Below are 19,085 nucleotides of genomic sequence, written 5' to 3'. Positions count from 1 at the left end.
CATTGATTGAGGCTGTGGGAACAATCCCTGCCCAAGTGCTCAGCTTGAGGCAGGAACACAGCATGGCCCAATTTTTTATCGCTGTGCAGAATTATATAAATGCCTCAAAGCCCAGGAAAAGGGAGAAGGAACCTGGGTCAGCCCAGTGATGCTGCTCATTAGAGCTGAGCTGGCTGAGCTGAGCATCCCTCACCAGCCACTGCTGTGGGATGCTGGAATGCTGACAGGATGGGTAGCAGGATCCCACCTTCCCTCTCCTGCCTGAGCAGCTGCAACCATAGAATGGTTTGGGTTGGGACCTTAAAGCTCATCTCCTTCCACCTTCTTGACATGGGCAGGGACAGCTTCCACTAGAGCAGGAACCAATTAAGAATATATACATATATGTATATATTATTATACATATATATACTGGACTATATATCCAGTCAAATAAATCAGAGTAGCTGAAAGCAGAAATGATCACGCAGAGCACCCAATCCTCCTCACTGCCATGCCCAAGAGCTCTGACACTGGCTCTGAAGGTGCTTCCATTTTTCTCCTGGGAGCTCCTGGGAAAGCTGACCAAATCCCAAATCCACAGAAACATGAACCCTTCTGTTTCCTGCAGCAAGTAGCAGCCACTCAGATCTGCACCAGCTTTGGAGCAGCAGCTCCAGGTCCCAGTGAAGGAGCCCTGCTCCCACCAGGCCATCCCCTCCAGCTGTCCAGCTGCTGCTGGCACCAGCAGGACAAACTGCCATGGGAATGCTGGGACACAGCACAGCACAGGGGGGCGGGGCTCTGCCATCCCCTCACTCCCCCATCAGGGCTAGTCTCAGGAAAGCTGCTTTGAATCACAGGACCACTTAGGCTGGAAAAGACCCCCAAGACCACCATGTTCAACCTTTTCCCAACTTTGCACATGACACAAGTAGTGTCATGCTGTAACTACTGCACTTGTAGTTACAGCTGATTATCATGAAGGGTTGGAGGAGAGAGCTGCAGAAATATTCATCCTGTTGCTGAGGATGAAGGATTCACTCATCCAGAAAGGTGGAAGAGCACCAAGCCTCTGCCTGGAGGTCTTTGCCTGGAGCCCAGCCAAACACCACAGCTTTGAGGATCTTGCCCTTATTCCAGCTTTTGTATCAGCTCAGACAGGAAAAAAAATTATTTGGCTTTGCTAAGGCTGGGAAAACATCCTGAAGGCCAGGAAATACCCACAGAGTCTATCCAGAGCTCCTCATTCGAGGATGGACCACAGGGGATTTGCAGAAGCCAAAGTGCAGCGGGCCCAGCAAGATCACAGCACTGGGACTTCAACCCAAATGGGGGGTCCCTAGCTGCACTCCCACGGGGTCACAGAACCTCTTGGAAGCTCCCTAAATACCTGGGAGGATTTAGGAGAGGGAAGACGGGGAGAGGGGAAACACAACTCTCACAGGATGATGGTGAGGGACACCCAGCAGAATCCAACTGAAACATTTTCCAGCACAGCTGGAACCTCAAACCAACACCCCCAGCTGGGAAGGGCCAAAGTGGGTCAGGACCATGTTCAGGACCAGCAAAAAGCCTGGAGGCTCTGCAGGAGCCAGGAAGGGCTCCCTGCTCCTCCACACAGGGAGATCCTCCAAGGACACAGAGTGCTTTAATCCATGGTTTCCAGCCCCCAGCACACCCTGTTCCCTGCAGAGGGAAGGGCTCAGTGACGGATCCCCTCTTTCCATGCAGGATGACAGCGATGCTCCCACCTGACCCTCATTCCTCCTGGTGCTCCAGCTCTGCCGTCTGCTCTCCATGGAATAAAGATCCTTCCTAGAGCAGCAAACCCTCAGGGGCTGGCAGGGGGCTCCCAGTCCCATGCTGGGATGCAGGTGGCCCTGGATCCCCTCAGGAAGCAGCACATCCCTAGCTCAGGAGCTTCACCCCGGCTCACCCTGCTCCTCCTCGTGCTCAGAATGAAAGGCAGACATTCAGCAGGAACTCCTGCTGCACTTCCCCAGGGAACAAAAGCTCCTCAAGAAAACAAACATGAAAGGCTGGCAGAAAAAAATCTGACAACAAATTGCCAGGTTCCTCTGGCTCCTGTACTATGGATGAGGCAGCCCAGCCTCCACAGCCTCCTCCAAAGGGTTCCTGCATTCCCAGTGGGCTCTGGAGATTTCCCTGTGCTCGCCAGTGGCACAGAAGGACTATCCATGATTTGAATTCATCCCCATCTCCATCCTGCAGCCAAGCTTTGCCCTGGCCTTGTGCAGGGCTTGGTGCCAACACCTCCGGGACCCTGGGCTGGAGCAGTGGATTTGGGCTGAGCAGGGCGTGAGCGGCCATCACCACCCAACTCCAACCCCATCCCTCTTCCCCGTGCCACAACACACGTGTGGCACAGCAGGGCTGGCCCCAGGCACTGCAGTAACCCACATAACACCCTCACCCTCCTCTTCCTCCTCCTCCTCCTCCTCCTCCTCCTCCCTCCTCCTTTTCCTTCTTCTTTCCCCCCTTGCTCCGGGAAGGCTCCACAAATGCAGCTGCTGCTTCCCGCTCCCCTCACGATGCACTCAGGGAGCTCTGCAGGCACAGGCTCAAATCCCAGAGACACAAACCACAGCAGCTTCCCATGAATCCCCTCTCCAGGAACACTCCAGGCTCGTATTTTACACCTCCAGCCCCAAATCCAAGTGTTTCCCAAGCCGAGCCCCTCGTGCTCTGTCTGGACTCGGGAGCAGCTCTGGCGATCCGGGCTGCCTTTGGTTTGTAGGGCACAGGCACGCAGCGTTGCTATAGGAACAGGCAGCCTCACCGTAAGCTGGGGAGATTATTTTTGGAGCTGTGATGCAATTTAATCTATGGAAAATGGATCGGCAGCCATCGGCCATAAGCCTCCAAGGGCTTGTTTCTCAGCCCAGAAAACACAAACCTCAGTGCCTGGAGCAGTGTCCCACCAAAGCCACCAAGGCAGAGCTCCCTTTCCACCCCCTTTTTCCATCTTGAAATCTTCCCTCAGATAAATGTTTGCCATTGCCTGCAATTTCACCAGAGCTGATGGGAAAGCTGCTGGCTGGAGGCACCAGAGTATCCCCAAGCTCTGGGGACACAGTGGGGCTTTGCAGTGCAGTCCATGAGATCCCACAGGAGGCACTGCCACGCTGAGCTCCCACCCCAAAACCAGCAGGGAGCTGCTGCTCACGGCTGGGCTGTGCCAGTGCTGCCCGTGGGTGAGCAGAACTGGGAACAGCCTTTTCAGGGATAAGCCAGAAGGAGGAGAAAGGATTGAAGGATTCAGGCTTGGATCTTTTATTCCAAAATTCCCAAACTGCATCCAGAGTCCGACTGTGATATCTGCAGCCCAAAGCACCACAGCTCCTCAGCCCCACATCATGCAGTTCATCCCTGCTTATCTTCCTCTCCAAATCCAGCACAGTTCTTGTCACCCTACACCCCTCGCCTTCCTCCATCCCTCACCTTACTTCTCCCTGTGAGTGGAAAACTTTCCCTTCCTAAGTATTCTCTTTTTCAGCAACAGACCTCGTCCTTCCTACATCACCTTGAATGTCTCCCCAGTCCTCCTGCAATCCTGAGCTGGTTTCCTACCACTCCACTGGAGCCTCCGGAGCCTCCCAAAGGCAGGACTGGCCCTGTGCTGGAAATTAAACCCAGCTTTCTCCTGGAGGCAGCTGGAATGAGCTGATGGGAGGCTTGGAAGTGTGGGATCAATACTGCAGGAGTGAAGTCAAGGCAGAGCAGAGATCCCTGAGTGTTGTCCTCAGAGAAAGCTGTGATGGGATAAAAGGAATGCTGATGACTTGAATTCAAACAGCATTCCTGGGCTGCCCCAAAGCCACCAGAGGCTGCAGCAGTGACAATGGGGCATCTCAGATTTCCCTATGGGCAGCAGGACCTGCACATCTGCCAGGGGGAGCTGGGCTTGGGAGCATTGGAGTCCCAACCCTGGCTGTTCCCAATGCCTGGAACAAGCTGCCTTCAGGCACCTGGATGATCCAACCACCAGCACAGCATGGATTATGTCTCCATTCCCGGTTCCACCTCTTGTGCACTTTCTCCTACCTTTTCTCACACTTGTCTGGGAGTTTTGGATCTAAAAGTATGAGAAGTATCCCACTGACTGGGAAAAGCCTTTTCTCCTCCCACAGTCAGAGCGGAGGATGTCCATGAGGATCAGCCAGCAGCAAATCCTGCAGCCATCCCAACTGAAACTCCAAGCTTTCTCCTCACAGTAAATCCACAGAAATCAACCCCACCTCCTTTCCAGATTCCCTGTTTATCCCAACACTAGGCAAGGCTATGATTCAGAATCAGCAGCCCTTCCTGTGTGGAATTATCCGGATCGCTGGGATACGCTGCTCGCCCGTCATTCCTGAAGCAGAGCAATTTCCACCCTGGCTCTGGCAGACACAGCTGCTTTCATCACTTTTAATCGCTATGAATATTAAATGGAGCAGGGATCTATATTTAATAGCCTGGCCCGGCTGCCAGGGAGATGGATGAGGTTTATAGCAGCTGCAGATGCAGGAACAAGCGGAATTTTGGTGGCTAGAAAGAATTACACTGAGAATTAATCATCAAAATAGTAGAGAAAATAATCATTCATAAATCATTCCAAATCCGGGTGATCGCTCAGCAATTACCACCAACCTGGCAGGGCTGTTGTTTCTCCCTGCTAATGCAAAGGGAAAGCTGCACAGGCAAATGGGAGCCTAAAAATAGGGAAAATTGGCTGCTCGTGACAAGCTGGGACCTATCCTGAAGTCACATTCAGTGGGAGCAGGTGGGGAGGGCTCCACAGAGCAAACCCAGAGATCAAAGGCCACTGCAGACACACTGAACTCCAGGTTCACCTGGAGAGGAGAAGGCTCCAGGGACACCTCAGAGCCCCTTCCAGGGCCCAAAGGGGCTCCAGGAGAGCTGGAGAGGGACTGGGGACAAGGGATGGAGGGACAGGACACAGGGAATGGCTCCCATTGCCAGAGGACAGGGATGGATGGGATATTGGGCAGGAATTGTTCCCTGGCAGGGTGGGCAGGCCCTGGCACAGGGTGCTCAGAGCAGCTGGGGCTGCCCCTGGATCCCTGGCAGTGCCCAAGGCCAGGCTGGACATTGGGGCTTGGAGCAGCCTGGGACAGTGGGAGGTGTCCCTGCCATGGCAGGGGTGGAAGGAGATGGGTTTTAAGCCCATCCAGCCCAAACCATTCCATGATTCTGTGAAAATAAGCAGGATACAAAAATGGGCAGTGGGAAAGCACAAAGCATCTCCATCCCCATCACTGCAGCATTCCCGGCCTGGCTATTGAACATTTTATTGCTGCAATTACAAAATGATGATGTTCCTGGTCAATAATCCTGAGCAGCACAAGCTGCACTTTGTCTGGACTGCAGTCATGCACTTCCTGGCACAAATGGGACTTTCCCAACACCCAAACACCTCAACAACCCCAAGAAGTTGAAATTCAAGCTACAGAGTCATGCAGATTGAGTTTAAAACACACCAAAAGGCAGAGTTTAAACTACAAATAGGATGGACACACTGAAGAAATGGAGATGAAATGCAGGATGTGATCAATCCAAAACTCCTCACGGCATTCATGGAGAGGCCCAGCCCAACAGGCAGCCCTGGGAGCCACTGGTCATGACTATTTCTAAATCCATATAAATTCCAGTGAAACTTTTAGAAGTGAGCTAAAAGAGCAGATGAATTCAGGGTTACAGGAATAGAGAAGGCAAATTCAAGACATGAGGTGGTTTCTGGTAAGTCCTCACCAGCCCATGGCCGGTTTGGGATCCTGCACTCCCAGGAAAGGACAGCCCTGAGGGCACTGAGGATGGGAAGCACAAAGGGACAGTGACTGCAAAGCCAGGCTTGGGCAGAAGTGGGAGAACTCAACTGGAGACATTTTGACAATGCACAAGGAACAATTTGAGACACTTGGGAAGCAAAGCTGGAAAACAGAGCAGCTACAGAGGGGCAGCTGTGACATGGAGCCCTGAGGGGTGGAGAGCAGTGTCCCTGTGTCTCCCAGTGCAGGAGAGCCCTGCAGGGGCTGCAGCGTGTCCAGGGCAGGGAACGGAGCTGGGGAAGGGGCTGGAGCCCCAGGAGCGGCTGAGGGAGCTGGGAAAGGGGCTCAGCCTGGAGAAAAGGAGGCTCAGGGGGCCCTTGTGGCTCTGCACAACTCCCTGCCAGGAGGGGACAGCCGGGGAGGGTCGGGCTCTGCTCCCAGGGAACAGGGACAGGAGGAGAGGGAACGGCCTCAGGCTGCGCCAGGGGAGGCTCAGGTGAATTTTGGGAAATGTTTTTCATGGAAAGAGCTGTCCCGCCCTGGCACAGCTGCCCAGGGCAGGAGTGGATTTCCCATCCCTGGAGGGATTGAACATTTAACATTGAATGTGACATTGGGGACATGAGGCAGTGGTGACCTTGGCTGTCCTAGGGGAACAGTTGGACCTGATGCTCTCAGGGGGCTTTTCCAACCTAAAAACCATTCTGTGATTCTAAAAATACCTATGTATGTGTGTGTGTATATATATATGTATGTATATGTATATATATATATGTGTGTGTGTGTATATGTATATATATGTGTATATATATATATATATATATATATATATAAATACATATAAATACGCATATATATGTATATGTATGTGGGCTGAAATACAGGCAGGCATCAGTGCTGCTTCCACAAGTCTTTCCAGTGGATTTCTTCACAATCTTTCCAAAACTCTTCTCAGGAGGAGCCAAGAGAGCTTTGCAAGATGCCACTTTGCTGGCTTCTGGAGGAGGTGGAGGATTGGTGGCTGATTTTCAGCTCTGCCTTTTGACTACAGTACTCTGTTCCCTATTTCCAACAGGATAAGAAATTGGGAAGCTCTACAGAAAAGTAGGAATCCAGCCCTGAAACCTCCTGAACAGCAATCCCAGAGACTGAGGGGCAGAGCTGGCAGGGAGCACCAGGGGAGATAAAATGAAGCCAGCTGATGCTTTTGTGGGAACACTGGAGAGTCACAGTCAGTCCTGCTGGACACAGCCAAATGTCCCTCCTGTCCCCTGCAGGCACTTGTGAATAGCAATGAACAAAAACATGGAGGGGAAGGTGTGATTACAGGAAAATAACTGCTCATTAGCAGATAATTGGGGGCTCAGCAGCACAGCTCATTGCCAGGAAAGAAAATTAAAAAAAAAAATTAAATAATGGCTTGATAAAAATAGAAACTTTTTCATTCTCCAGCTCAGAACCGCACCAACACAGGAAGTGCTGAACTCCAGGAGCAGTTTGGGTGCAGAGCTGGGGCCAGGGACAGTGACTGCCTCTTGTCACACCTGGAAATGCTTCCTTTCCAGGAATCCCCGCAGGAGAAGATGGGACTGGCCCCACTGGCAGGGGGCAAGAACACAGCCTCAGTGCCTGCATCACCTTCAGCTCCTCATTTCCTCCACAAGCCCAGGAAGTGTCCAGGGATCCCAGCAGCCCCTGCCAGTGCCCAAAGGGGCTCCAGGGGAGCTGGAGAGGGACTGGGGACAAGGGATGGAGGGACAGGACACAGGGAATGGCTCCCACTGCCAGAGGGCAGGGATGGATGGGATATTGGGCAGGAATTGTTCCCTGGCAGGGTGGGCAGGCCCTGGCACAGGTGCCCAGAGCAGCTGGGGCTGCCCCTGGATCCCTGGCAGTGCCCAAGGCCAGGCTGGACATTGGGGCTTGGAGCAGCCTGGGACAGTGGGAGGTGTCCCTGCCATGGCAGGGGTGGCACTGGGGGGGCTTTAGGGTCCCTTTCCACCCAAACCATTCCATGATTCTGGGAGCTATGGTGACCTTGCAGGAGGCCCCATCACTCCAAAATCCTGCAGTCAGCCTGGATATCCAGTTACCCCCCCCCACCAGCCCCTCCCAAAGCTGCCTGTGAAAGCTTTTCTCGTCCCTGGACAGATCCGTATCAGCAGGACAGAGGCACATACCTCTGTGTCCCTCTCTGAGCCTCTGAAAGATCCACATGCAGCTGAACATCTCCCATTTGCCCTTCACCAAAGCTCCCCTGCTCGTATTTCCCTGTACCCTCTGAATTCACAAGCCCTCACCTGATCTGAGACATCCCAGCAGGGAGAACCTGCCCTGCCTGCAGCTCCAGGACCATCTCCTAGAAATATTTAACCCATGGACACAAGTGGCATCATAAATCATTCAGTCACTTGTTCTTGTCCAAAGCATGTCAGAAAATATAAGAAATTTGTTAATTAATTGTTTCTCTTTGTTTAGTCACTGAATCCTTCAGTATCCAGTGATTACTACAGATTCACATCACTCCCCCACACTGAAATGGAGCAGCTGCCACAGTCTGGTGGCACCGTGGGCTTGGGGACAAGAAGTCCCCGAGTCCCTGAAGGGGTGACAGGCAGGAGCAGGACACCAGGCCAGGCATAAGCAGCTTTCTTAGCCAGGAACAATCCCAGAAAAGGGCAGAAATAACTAAAATTCTAGTATTTTGGAGGAAATGAGGTTTTTCTGAGAGCAGAAACTCACAGAAGTGAGCACTGTCACAGCTGGGGGGTGACGCCCTGTTCTTCCACAGACAACAGCAAACCCTGGCACACTGCTACCGAAACCATCGCAGGTCTTGGATGTCTCCTCCTGCATCACTGAACATCCATTTTTTATGATGCTTAAACATTTTCCAGCCCCAGGCCCATCTCCAATGTCAGAAGGTGAGGAGGGGAGCTCACAGGTGGGCTGGCCTCTCCCCTGACATCCATCAGGGAAGGAGACTCGGGAAGCCGATGGCCTTGGAGAGCTGCAGGAGCGCCCATCCCCAAGCACGTCATCCTTGGTGTACCCAGGACCACTCCCAGGGTTCACCACAGTCAATCTGGCCCAGGAATTTTTTCCTTTATGTTTTTTACCAGGAGCTTCGGGTTTTTTTTTCTGGAAGTCTCCCATCAGCAGGGAACACACATCCTGCCCCAGGCTTCCTCCCTCTCACAGAAAACAGTGGGAGATGTGCAGAGGACACTCCTACACTCCTGTCAGCTCTCTCCTTGCTCACTAACCCCATGAACATGAAGGAGATGACAAGGGCCCTCACTCCCAAGGAGGGGGAGCAGAGGAGAGCAAGGCAGGGAAGGGACAGAGCCATCACAGCACTGTCCCTGTGGCACCCACGGCTGCACAGGATCACACAGGAACAGCAAAATTCAGCAGCACCAGAACAGCAGCAGTGATGGTGTGCTGGGACACGGGCAGCCCATCCCAAACAACTGCTGTGCCACCCAGAGCAGCTCAGAGAGAGCACCTGAGCCTCCCTTCTCCCAAATCCAGCAGCTATCGTGTCCCTTGCCTCGGGATCAGGGCTCAGCACATCCCTGCAGGCCCATCCCAGCTCATCCCAGGCCCTGGAGAAGCATTCACACTGAGCTGCAGTGCGGACATGGAGATGGACACACATCCTGATGGGCACTGAAACCCTCCTGAGCTGCCAGGGCTCATCTTACCCAGGGTAAGAGGATCCAGGGGTGTCACTTATCCACCATCCTCCAATTCCCGAAGGTCAGGACATGCCAAAGCCACCGCAGAGACGTGCAGGACCTGGGAGTCTCCCAGCCCCCCTGCTCAGGCTCGGGGAGGATGGCAGCAGGGCAGCAGCAGCAGCCCCAAAAAGGCACCCAACTTACATCCCCTTTGCCTTTGGATTTTAATGCTGCTCCCTCATAACCCACAGGCAGGGATAACAACCAAGCCCATAAAGTCCAAACCTCCCTGGGCAGCCCCTGCCAAGGCCTGACCACGCTTTCCATGCAGAAACTCCTCCTTATGTCCAACCTGAGCCTCCCCTGGCGCAGCCTGAGGCCGTTCCCTCTCCTCCTGTCCCTGTTCCCTGGGAGCAGAGCCCGACCCTCCCCGGCTGTCCCCTCCTGGCAGGGAGTTGTGCAGAGCCACAAGGGCCCCCTGAGCCTCCTTTGCTCCAGGCTGAGCCCCTTTCCCAGCTCCCTCAGCCGCTCCTGGGGCTCCAGCCCCTTCCCCAGCTCCGTTCCCTGCCCTGGACACGCTGCAGCCCCTCCAGGGCTCTCTTGTCAGGAGGGTCCCAGAGCTGCCCCAGCACTGGAGGTGCCCCAGCAGGGCCAGCACAGGGGACGGGCCCTGCCCTGCTCCTGCTGCCCCCCAGGGCTGGGACAGCCCCGCTGCCCTTGGCCACACCTGGGCTGGTGTCCAGCCACTGGCACTGGAACCCCCAGGGCTTTTCCCAGCCGCTTTCCAGCCCCTCTGTCCCCAGGTCACCTCCCCTGCAAGGACAGGTGATTTTACGGGTGTCACAGGATAACACACCTGTCCCCATGGCCAGGACACTGTCACACGTCCCAGGTTAGAGCACAAAGTCACAGTTCCACTGCCTGTGGTGAGCCATGGACCACTGGCACAGCCTCCTTCACAGCCAGGACAACCCCAAGCCCCATCCTGGGCTGTGACAGTTCCTGCTGTGGGAGCACCTGTAAATCCAGGTTTGATCCCTGCAGGAAGCAGCAGCACAGCAGCACAGCAGCACTGACAGCTGCTCCAGCAGCAGGACACAGAGCAGCAAGGGCTGAGGCCGGGCCATGCTCTGCTCCCTGCACAGCAGGTCCTGTCACTGATTTACTGCCAGAAGCTCCTCCAACAACCAATCCATCCCTGGAATCTCAGCAGCTCGGCACAGAGAGGGAGAAGGGCACTCCATGCTGTCTCCCCAGGAAGTGCTGTGCTGGCTGTCAGTGCAGACACATCAGGAAAAAAGGGAAAAGAAATAAAGAAATCCACTCCTGCTGCAGTCAGAGCCTTTATTTGCAGAGCTGTTTGATGGAGCTGGGAGTTCATCTCCCTTCCAATTCTATAAGAGCGTTCCTGGTCTCTAATTAACACTATCAGGCTGTCAAGATGGCCATTTCCTCCCTAATTACTGTGCTTTGTAATTAAGATACAGCTAATAAACTCCTGTTATTAGTGATTGCTGCTGATCAGCTCGAGGTGCAGAGCAGCTCCTGCCTTGTGCCTGCACCAGGAGCTCCACACAGTGCGTCCACATCACGGAATCCCAGGATTATTTGGGTTGGAAAAGCCCTTTAAGGTCATTGAGTCCAACCATTAACCTCCAACACCTCCACACCCAACCTCAAACAGTGTCCCTGAACCATTCCCATGGCACTTGCACATCCTTGGGATTCATCCTCTCCCAGCCAAGCCACATGTGCTCGTGGGCAGGAATCCACCTTCACAATAGCTAAAAATGAAAGTGAACAGGGCAGAGAGGGCATTATTTGGAAAGAAAATGAACATTCCCTGCCTTCAGCACATGATCTGCTCTTTGCTGAGTGTTGAGGGCTCCCTGCTGCGAAGGATGGGCTTGGCCAGCTCCAGGCACTGCGACATTCCCTGATGGCCCCACAGACACTCACTGTCCTCGCTCATCCCAGTGAAAATCACGGAATAGAACCATGGAATACCCTGAGCTGACCCACCAGGATCATCCAGCCCAGCCCTGCCCAGACCCCCCCAACACCCCCACCCTGGGAGCTCTGGCAGCCTCGGGGCTGTGCCCATTCCCTGGGGAGCCTGGGCAGTGCCAGCACCTCTGGGGGAAGAACCTTGCCCTGATCTGCAGCCTGAGCCTGCCCTGGCCCAGCCCAGTGCACACAGATACCCCACATCCATCTCCCCCAGCCCTGGGGGTCAAGGACAGTCACAGGGGAGGGTTTCCTTCCACTCCTGACCTGGACACCCCAGCTCACACTGAGCTCCCTGAGCTCCCACTTCTTGAATTGAAAGGATTCCACTCCATGAAACATCTCCAAACATCTCCATGGACATTCCCACATCGTTATTTCACCAGGAAAAACCATCCAAAGCCAAGGAAACCAGGCAGGGCCCCATATCAATGTACCCTGTGTGACCCATGACTCAGGCCTGGAGCATCCAGGCTTTCTTTAAACGAGGTGAATCCACCAGCCCTGATTACAGATTTTAACTGCTTTTCACAAATAAATCAGCAGCCACAACTGCTAACGCTACAACAAAACACCTCCAGTTCCCCAGCAGCTCCAGCCAGGCACAGCCTCAGTCCAAACTCCAGACTTAACCCAGGAGCAGAACAACCAGGATGCAACTGATGGATTCAGCACCTCCTCACACCAAAACTCTCAGGAAAGAGCTCCTCACCTCAAGAAATTTCTACATAAATCTGCAGAAAGGCTGAACCAACATATCTTCTTTGGGAACAGGATATCATCAACGCTCCAGCAGCCACATGTGCTTGGTCCTCCTGGAAATTTAATCCAGCTCATTCTTGAGCAGACTTTAAACACTCATTTAAATGGTTCCTAGCTGGGCCATGAAATAAATACACTCTGCATGTCTGTAGGGAGAGAAAGGCATTTTTCCATCTATTTTATGCTCCTCTGTGTGCTGAAGCTGTGGACCAGGTGCCGTCCAGGATCTGCCATTCCTTTGAGGATAATTATCCATGTCACCACCAAATATTAATGACAGATTTCATTTGGGCATCGTAAGAAACTGAGCACGGAGCTCAGGAACTTCAGCATGGAGCTGGAGAGAGGAATTCCTGATGGAAATTCCCTCTGAAAGCAGGAACAACTCTGCTTCTACTGGCAAGAGCTTTGAGATGCTCAAAATTAACTAATGATAAGCTAATTATCTTTATCTCTTAGCTACCCACGGACCTTCCTGTGCACAGCAAGTGAAGTGTCTGCACTCCTCTTTCTCTAAAGACTTCAGCACCTCAGTTCTTCCTCCTTAATTTGACCATGAACACAAAACCCAAGTTCCTGTCAGCTCTGACTGAACCAGATCAGTCCCTGAACCCACAAACACAGAGCAAAACACCTCCTTAAATCCATCCTCACCTTCCTTTGTCTCTGTATAACCAAAAGAGCACAGGCACAATTTGTGTCATCTGCACCCCTGGCAGTACCCAAGGCCAGGCTGGACAGGCTTTGGAGCACCCTGGGATAGTGGAAGGTGTCCCTGGCCAAGGCAGGGGTGGCACTGGAGAGGCTTTAAGGACCATTCCAACCCAATCACTCTGATATATTGAATCATTCAACCCAAAGATTCAATAATTGGTTTTATCTTACAAGCACAAAAGGAACTCCTAAAGCCACCCAAAGCCTCCAGGCTGAGCTCTTCTGTTCCCAAGGAATTTCCTGCTGAGCAGAGCCAGGCCCAGCTTTTCCCTGGGCTGCTCATTAAAAATCATCAGCATTTTAAACATACTTCAGACAGCTCCTTTTGAGATAAGTGGATTTAAGGACAAAATTTTGGTAGGGAAAAAAAAAAATCACAGCATGAGGATTTCCAAATGAAAAGCAAAGCCTCCTTGGGATGTATTTTCCCATCCAAAATAATATATTTCCAATGGGGAATGCGCTTACCAGAGCAACACACTTTACACATCACAGTTTTTACAGTAAATTGGTTTTAAAAGCCAACATTTTCCCAGCTTTGGGGTTCAGTTTGCTGTTAGAACGTGGCAAATATTTGTCTGTCATGTCCCAAGGCCAAAGCCTCTGGGTTTGTCAAATTTGTTCCACATGTGTGAAATAGATGTTCCCCTACCAGACAGGGAAAATTTTTCCATGTCACTGCAAAGCTTTCCCAAAATACCACCATAAAATGGGGGAAAGATGTTTTGGGGGCAGCAAAAGACCAGGCCAGCCATGGAAATACCCCAGTCTCACCTCAGACACCCTTGGAAACATCTCCCCAGGTTCTTCCCAGCAGTTCCCAAGCCCACTCCCCGTTTCTCCAGTGCTCACCACTCACCTTCCCCCAAATTTTTCACACAAGGCTGGTTTCAGCTTTTGATGAGAATAATTCTGGTTTGGGGCATTTTATTCTCCACTGAAGCCTCGTTATGTAAAGCTCTGTACAGAACTCCTGGAACACACATGTCCTTACGTCACCCAGCTGGAAAAACAGCTCGAGAAGGAAAGCAAAGGGAAGGGGACAATCTGGATTTGATAGAAAATGATTTTTGGTTTTTTTTGGTCATCTGAAGGCAGCTGTAAATCCTCAATTGCTTGAATTTTGATTTGACCTATTTGCATTTCTCCTTTCCTCACCCTTTTCTGGGGGAAAGAAATTGCATTTAGATGAAATAATTTATTGTGAAATGATGCTTGGGAGCAGGACAGGACCACAGGAGGGAATGGAGTGACACAGGACCATGGGATCATGGACTGAGTTGGGTGGGAAGGGACCTTAAAGCCCATCCAGTGCCACACCATCCATTATCCCAGGCTGCTCCAAGCCCCAATGTCCAACCTGGCCTTGGGCACTGCCAGGGATCCAGGGGCAGCCCCAGCTGCTCTGGGCACCCTGTGCCAGGGCCTGCCCACACTGCCAGGGAACAATTCCTGCCCAATATCCCATCCATCCCTGCCCTCTGGCAGTGGGAGCCATTCCCTGTGCCCTGTCCCTCCATCCCTTATCCCAAATTACATCAAAGAAGCAACATTTGGATTTGACAAAGCCCAGGTGTGAATCACCAGGTGTTCCCAGGTCCCTGCAGGGAGAGCCTTGGAACACAGCAGGGATAGAAATAAAACATGGGATGTGATGAGCTGCCAGTGCTCAGGATCAGGGGAGCTGTCTTGGGGTCTGCAAGGAAAGCAAAGAACCTCCTGCAAATCCTCATTTCTCACCATCAACCTTCACTGTGAGAGGCTTTTGCTCAGCCCCTCCACTGATGAATCATGGAATGGGTTGGGTTGGGAATGACCTTAAAGCTCATCCAGTGCCACCCCCTGCCATGGCAGGGACACCTCCCACTGTCCCAGGCTGCTCCAAGCCCTGTCCAACCCGGCCTGGAACACTTCCATGAATTGCTGTGCTACCATGAATCAACATAAAAGTTGAACTGATAGGCAGGACCCACCCCCAGCCTTTTCCTGCTTCATCCCACTCAGGAAAAAACACCAAATGGGGATTTCTGCCCCAAACCAGCGCAGATTTGGGCAAAGCATCCTTTACCCCATGAAGGACAGCGCTCCTGCACACCCAGCACTGAGCTCGACTGGGAAACACCCGGAGTAACACAGAGGGCAGTACCAGATGGGACATTTTAGTGCCTTAAATCACAGCTCAGTGCTCCTGGAGAACATCTCTGCCTCTCACCATGGCGTGGGTAGGGAGCAGCACAGGACTGACACAGCAACGCTCTCATTCCATCTCAACTCCAAAGGAATTTGGCTTAGAACTGAAAAAATACATCCTGACACCAACACAGGGACTGATTTACCCATGACAAACAGACCAGTACCCTCTGCAACTAAAGGTGCCCCAAAAGAACAAATTATCAGCAAATTTAAGGGGTTTTTGTATTAAAACTGAGTCAGTCTGAGTCAATCTGGATTTTTTAAACACCTGATAAAGCAGGAGCCCCACACTTTGCCCATCTCCAAGCAAACCCAGCAGGGCTGTACAGCAGGTGATGCCTACAGGGCAGATTCCACACGTGCATTCCTAATATTCCTCTTGGTGGGGTCAAACACCCCCTCCCCACCCCGGGCAGACACCCCAGTAGAACAGCCCCTCCATCGCTCCCCAGCAGAGCAGGGAAGCCCCAGGGATCCATCCAGAGCTGGGAAGGCCACTAACCCTTGTGGAATTTATTCAGACAGCCGGCGTTGCAGAAGGAGCGGAGGGATCCTGTCTCCCAGCAGCCCCTACCCTTCATCCCCACCGCGGGATCGCTCTCGCCGAGGCTGCCTCCTACATGGCTGGGAGCTTTAGGATGGAAGAAAACCCACAGGAATGAAGAGAGAACAGCCAAGGGAAATGTCCTTATTCCAGTGCCACACTTGTCATCATCCATTCCCGGCACATGCCGGTAGCAGGGCACTACGGCTCCATCATCAAACCAGCCTCGTACCAGCATGCACCACGGAGCTGCCCTTAACTCCATCCCTGCCGGAAAATCATCTCATCCTGCCAAAAAATCGGGATGCAGAACGCCACCAGCAGCCCCAGCCCGGGGAGGTTCGGCTGGGACCGGCTCTGGAGCGGTGCTGCTGGATATCCAGACCCAAATCCAGAGGGATGCTGGTTTTTTGGGGACAGAGGGGGAGATTTAGAAGCTTGTCCCTTTAAATGCTGCTGGAGGTTATTTTTAGGACACTGGCTTAAAATAAAGATCAGAATTCCTTTCTTTTTTATCAGAAAGTCCATTATCCATTTTAGTCGCTTGGCCACATTTCACATCCCAACAGCTCCGTAACAAACCCCCAGAGGCTCCTTCAGCCCCTCCTCCCTGAGATCCATTTTCTCGCCCCTCCATCCCGAATCCATTGGATTTTCCCAGCTTTGATTTTCCCAGTCTTGAGGGAATGAGAGATTCTGGAGGAAAAATGCAGCATAAGTCCCAGTTCAGAGCCCAGCAGCTGCAGGCAGGAGCTGCTGCGTTTGTGCAGCGGGATCCAGAGCATGTAGTGGGAATCAGGAATCTCCAGGACCCACATGGATCAATAGTTTGTATTTGATCATTTTTTTCCCACTTCAGATGGATTTAAAGGATTTTACAGCAAGAAGTTTATATTCCAGCTTTTAAGTGGGAACCCCTTTCTGTGGACACACAGAGGCAGGGACTGTGCAAGAATTCCAGGTGGAAAAAGGAGAAATTCAGCCAGATCACACTATCTCTCCTCTGTGCATCCAAGCCAAGGAAACTAATGCTGGCATCCACACAAAGATTTTATTAAATCATTGGCATATTTATTGATGGTTTGGGGGAGAATCAGCAGCTCCTAAAGGGAAAATGACCACCACAAGAGATTGGACTTTTAATTGGAGAGGAGAGGGAGGTCTTGATGGGATTTAGCCCAAACAAGCATTTCCAGCTCTGATATCAGATCCAAGGACCATCTGGAGGCAGGATCTGGGTTTTGACACTGAGACCAGAGTTAACACAAGGCCATACAGACACAGACACTCCCATATTTATATTCTGCATTATATCCTCATTCCCAACCCCTGATCAGCAGGTATGGAGACACAACTCAGCTCCACTCCTGCTGCAGGAAATCAAGGCAGGATCATGGGAAAAAGTCCCAAGATCCTCTCCATAGGGATTACATTCCCATACTGCCACAGCTCTGCATCTTTTCTGCCAGCTGCCCCCAGCCTCCTCCTGGCTGTGTCACCCCCAGTGACACATCTGAACATTTGGAAATCAGTCCTGAAGTTCCCTGTTTATCAACAGACTGCAGGTTTATCCCTGGATTTAGCTGGTTCTTCTCCAAACCAAGAGTTACCTGTGTCCCAGGAACAGCAGAAGGTGCCTGGGAAAGGCTCCCTGCCCTCTGTGTCAGAATGAGCTTTCTCCTTTCCTTCCAAGGGAAATGCTGGAACCATGATGTTACTTTTGCTGAGCAGCTGCAATTCAGGAGGTGACTGAGGTGGGAACAGGAGTGAGGGTGTGGAACAGCCAGGGCTGGATGAGGGGCCGGGAAAAGGCTGGGATAAACACAATGAATGAGGGGAACCACGAGGAGATGATCCATCTCATCATGGCACACACAGCTCCCAGACCATGGATCTCCCAGCAACACCAGACCATTCACCTTCCAGAAACTGTATCAAATTTAGAAATGCATTTAAAAATGCAACTTCTACCTTCCAAATATTTTGCCTGTAAGAAAACAAGGTGGGTAGGTCAGAGGATGGCTGCAGTTTGGGTTTAGTCTGACTTCTTTTCCAAGTTTGATGAAATTCCGAAACAAACTGGAGAACTTCAAGAACTGTTTTCCCATTCCCGAGCGCTCCCAACAACACTACCAGCTGCAGTCACTGCACTCTTCAGCCTGACATCTCCTTTATCATTATCCAGATAACCTTGAAAGCATCCATAATCCCTCATTTTCTAGTATCTTTACAGCTCTGCCACATCCACTTCCCAAACCAACTGATAAAAACATCAGGTGATTGTTACAAAGCCCTGACAGGATCAGTGGGACCAAACTACCTCAAACTCCAGCTCATCCATTAAAATCGATTTGAAATGTTTTATTTGGAGCAGCTACAAAAACTTCTCCCTGGTTCAGAGGTTCCCTGCACTGGGCAGAATCACGGACTGGGGTGGGTGGGAAGGGTCCTTAAATCCCATCTCGTTCCAGCCCCATGGGATTGCTCTGATCCCTGTCCAGCCTGAGCACGGGGCAGGGTGGGAGGAAGGGCTGCCCCACACCGGGACCCTCCAGAGACCCCTCGGGGATGGGAACACCCATCACTTCATCCATTTAGCACCAATTCAAGTGTCTGACCAACTCCAGGGGCTCTCCCAAACACCTCCAAACCCACTGCACACCCAAGAGGAGCCCGGCCCCACACGCTGCACCCACAAAGCTCAGCCCAGGGAGTTACATACTGCGTTTCCCACAGCACCTCTTCCTCATCCAGCGCTCCGGAGGGGAGGCAGGGACGGGGGCTGTGGGATCGGGGCCCGATGGCTCCGGCCCCGGGCCAGCCTTTCCCCGGGATGCTCTCCGCAGGCTCCATATCCTCATTTCTTCCCTTCCCCTCTCCGCAGCTCTCATTCCCCGTGCTCAGGGCTGCGAGTGCCTCCTCCTCCTCCTCCTCCTCCTCCTCCTCTTCCTCTCCCTCCTCCTCCCTCTCCCACACCTCACTCACAGCAGCTGCGCTGCCCCAGCACATGGAAAATGGGCTCAGAAAAAGCAGAAACTTGGGAAATTTCAACTTTTACAAGTTTCCAGTGGAAAAACCCAAAACCAGCCCCTTTTTGGGGACTCTTCTGGAGCACATCAGGGCAGAGTTGCACTCAAGGGCGACACAGACACTCCTTGCCCAATTTCAAGTCCTTGCTTCAAATCTTTAACCTACCTAAAAACAATTCTGGGGACTTGTGCCTGCACTGAAATACCTTACAGTACACTGAATATGAGATATTAAGTATAGTCATTTACTGTATATAATCTAATATTGCCTTGAAATACTCTTCCCTGAGTATTTACATTCTTTTTGGGCAGAAATGCTCAAATATTCCAAAATGAAATAGCTGCGCTGATTGCAGGTCTTCCTGCTTAGGGATTGTTG

At 52.1% G+C, this 19,085-nt stretch overlaps 1 protein-coding gene across 11 annotated transcripts in view; it reads right to left on the bottom strand.

The window, feature by feature from the left end:
• The window catches only part of OSBP2 (oxysterol binding protein 2), a 92,429-nt gene that overhangs the window by 30,840 nt on the left and 42,504 nt on the right, over positions 1-19,085 (bottom strand). The window contains exon 1 of one of the 11 annotated variants that reach the window (XM_086856644.1): positions 15,636-15,889. The exons of 9 other annotated variants lie outside the window; for them this stretch is intronic. In XM_086856644.1, coding sequence (XP_086712770.1) covers positions 15,636-15,852 — 217 coding nt within the window. In that variant the 5' untranslated portion in view covers positions 15,853-15,889. Of the gene's footprint in view, positions 1-15,635; positions 15,890-19,085 lie in introns of those variants that run through there. One more of the 11 variants, XM_023937777.2, reaches the window with a different exon arrangement.

Source organism: Cyanistes caeruleus, chromosome 18, assembly GCF_971803275.1.
Source record: "Cyanistes caeruleus chromosome 18, bCyaCae1.hap1.1, whole genome shotgun sequence".
Taxonomy (NCBI): Eukaryota; Metazoa; Chordata; class Aves; order Passeriformes; family Paridae; genus Cyanistes; species Cyanistes caeruleus.
The sequence above is the reverse complement of the archived record's forward strand: the minus strand, read 5'-3'. Positions and strand labels throughout refer to the sequence as shown.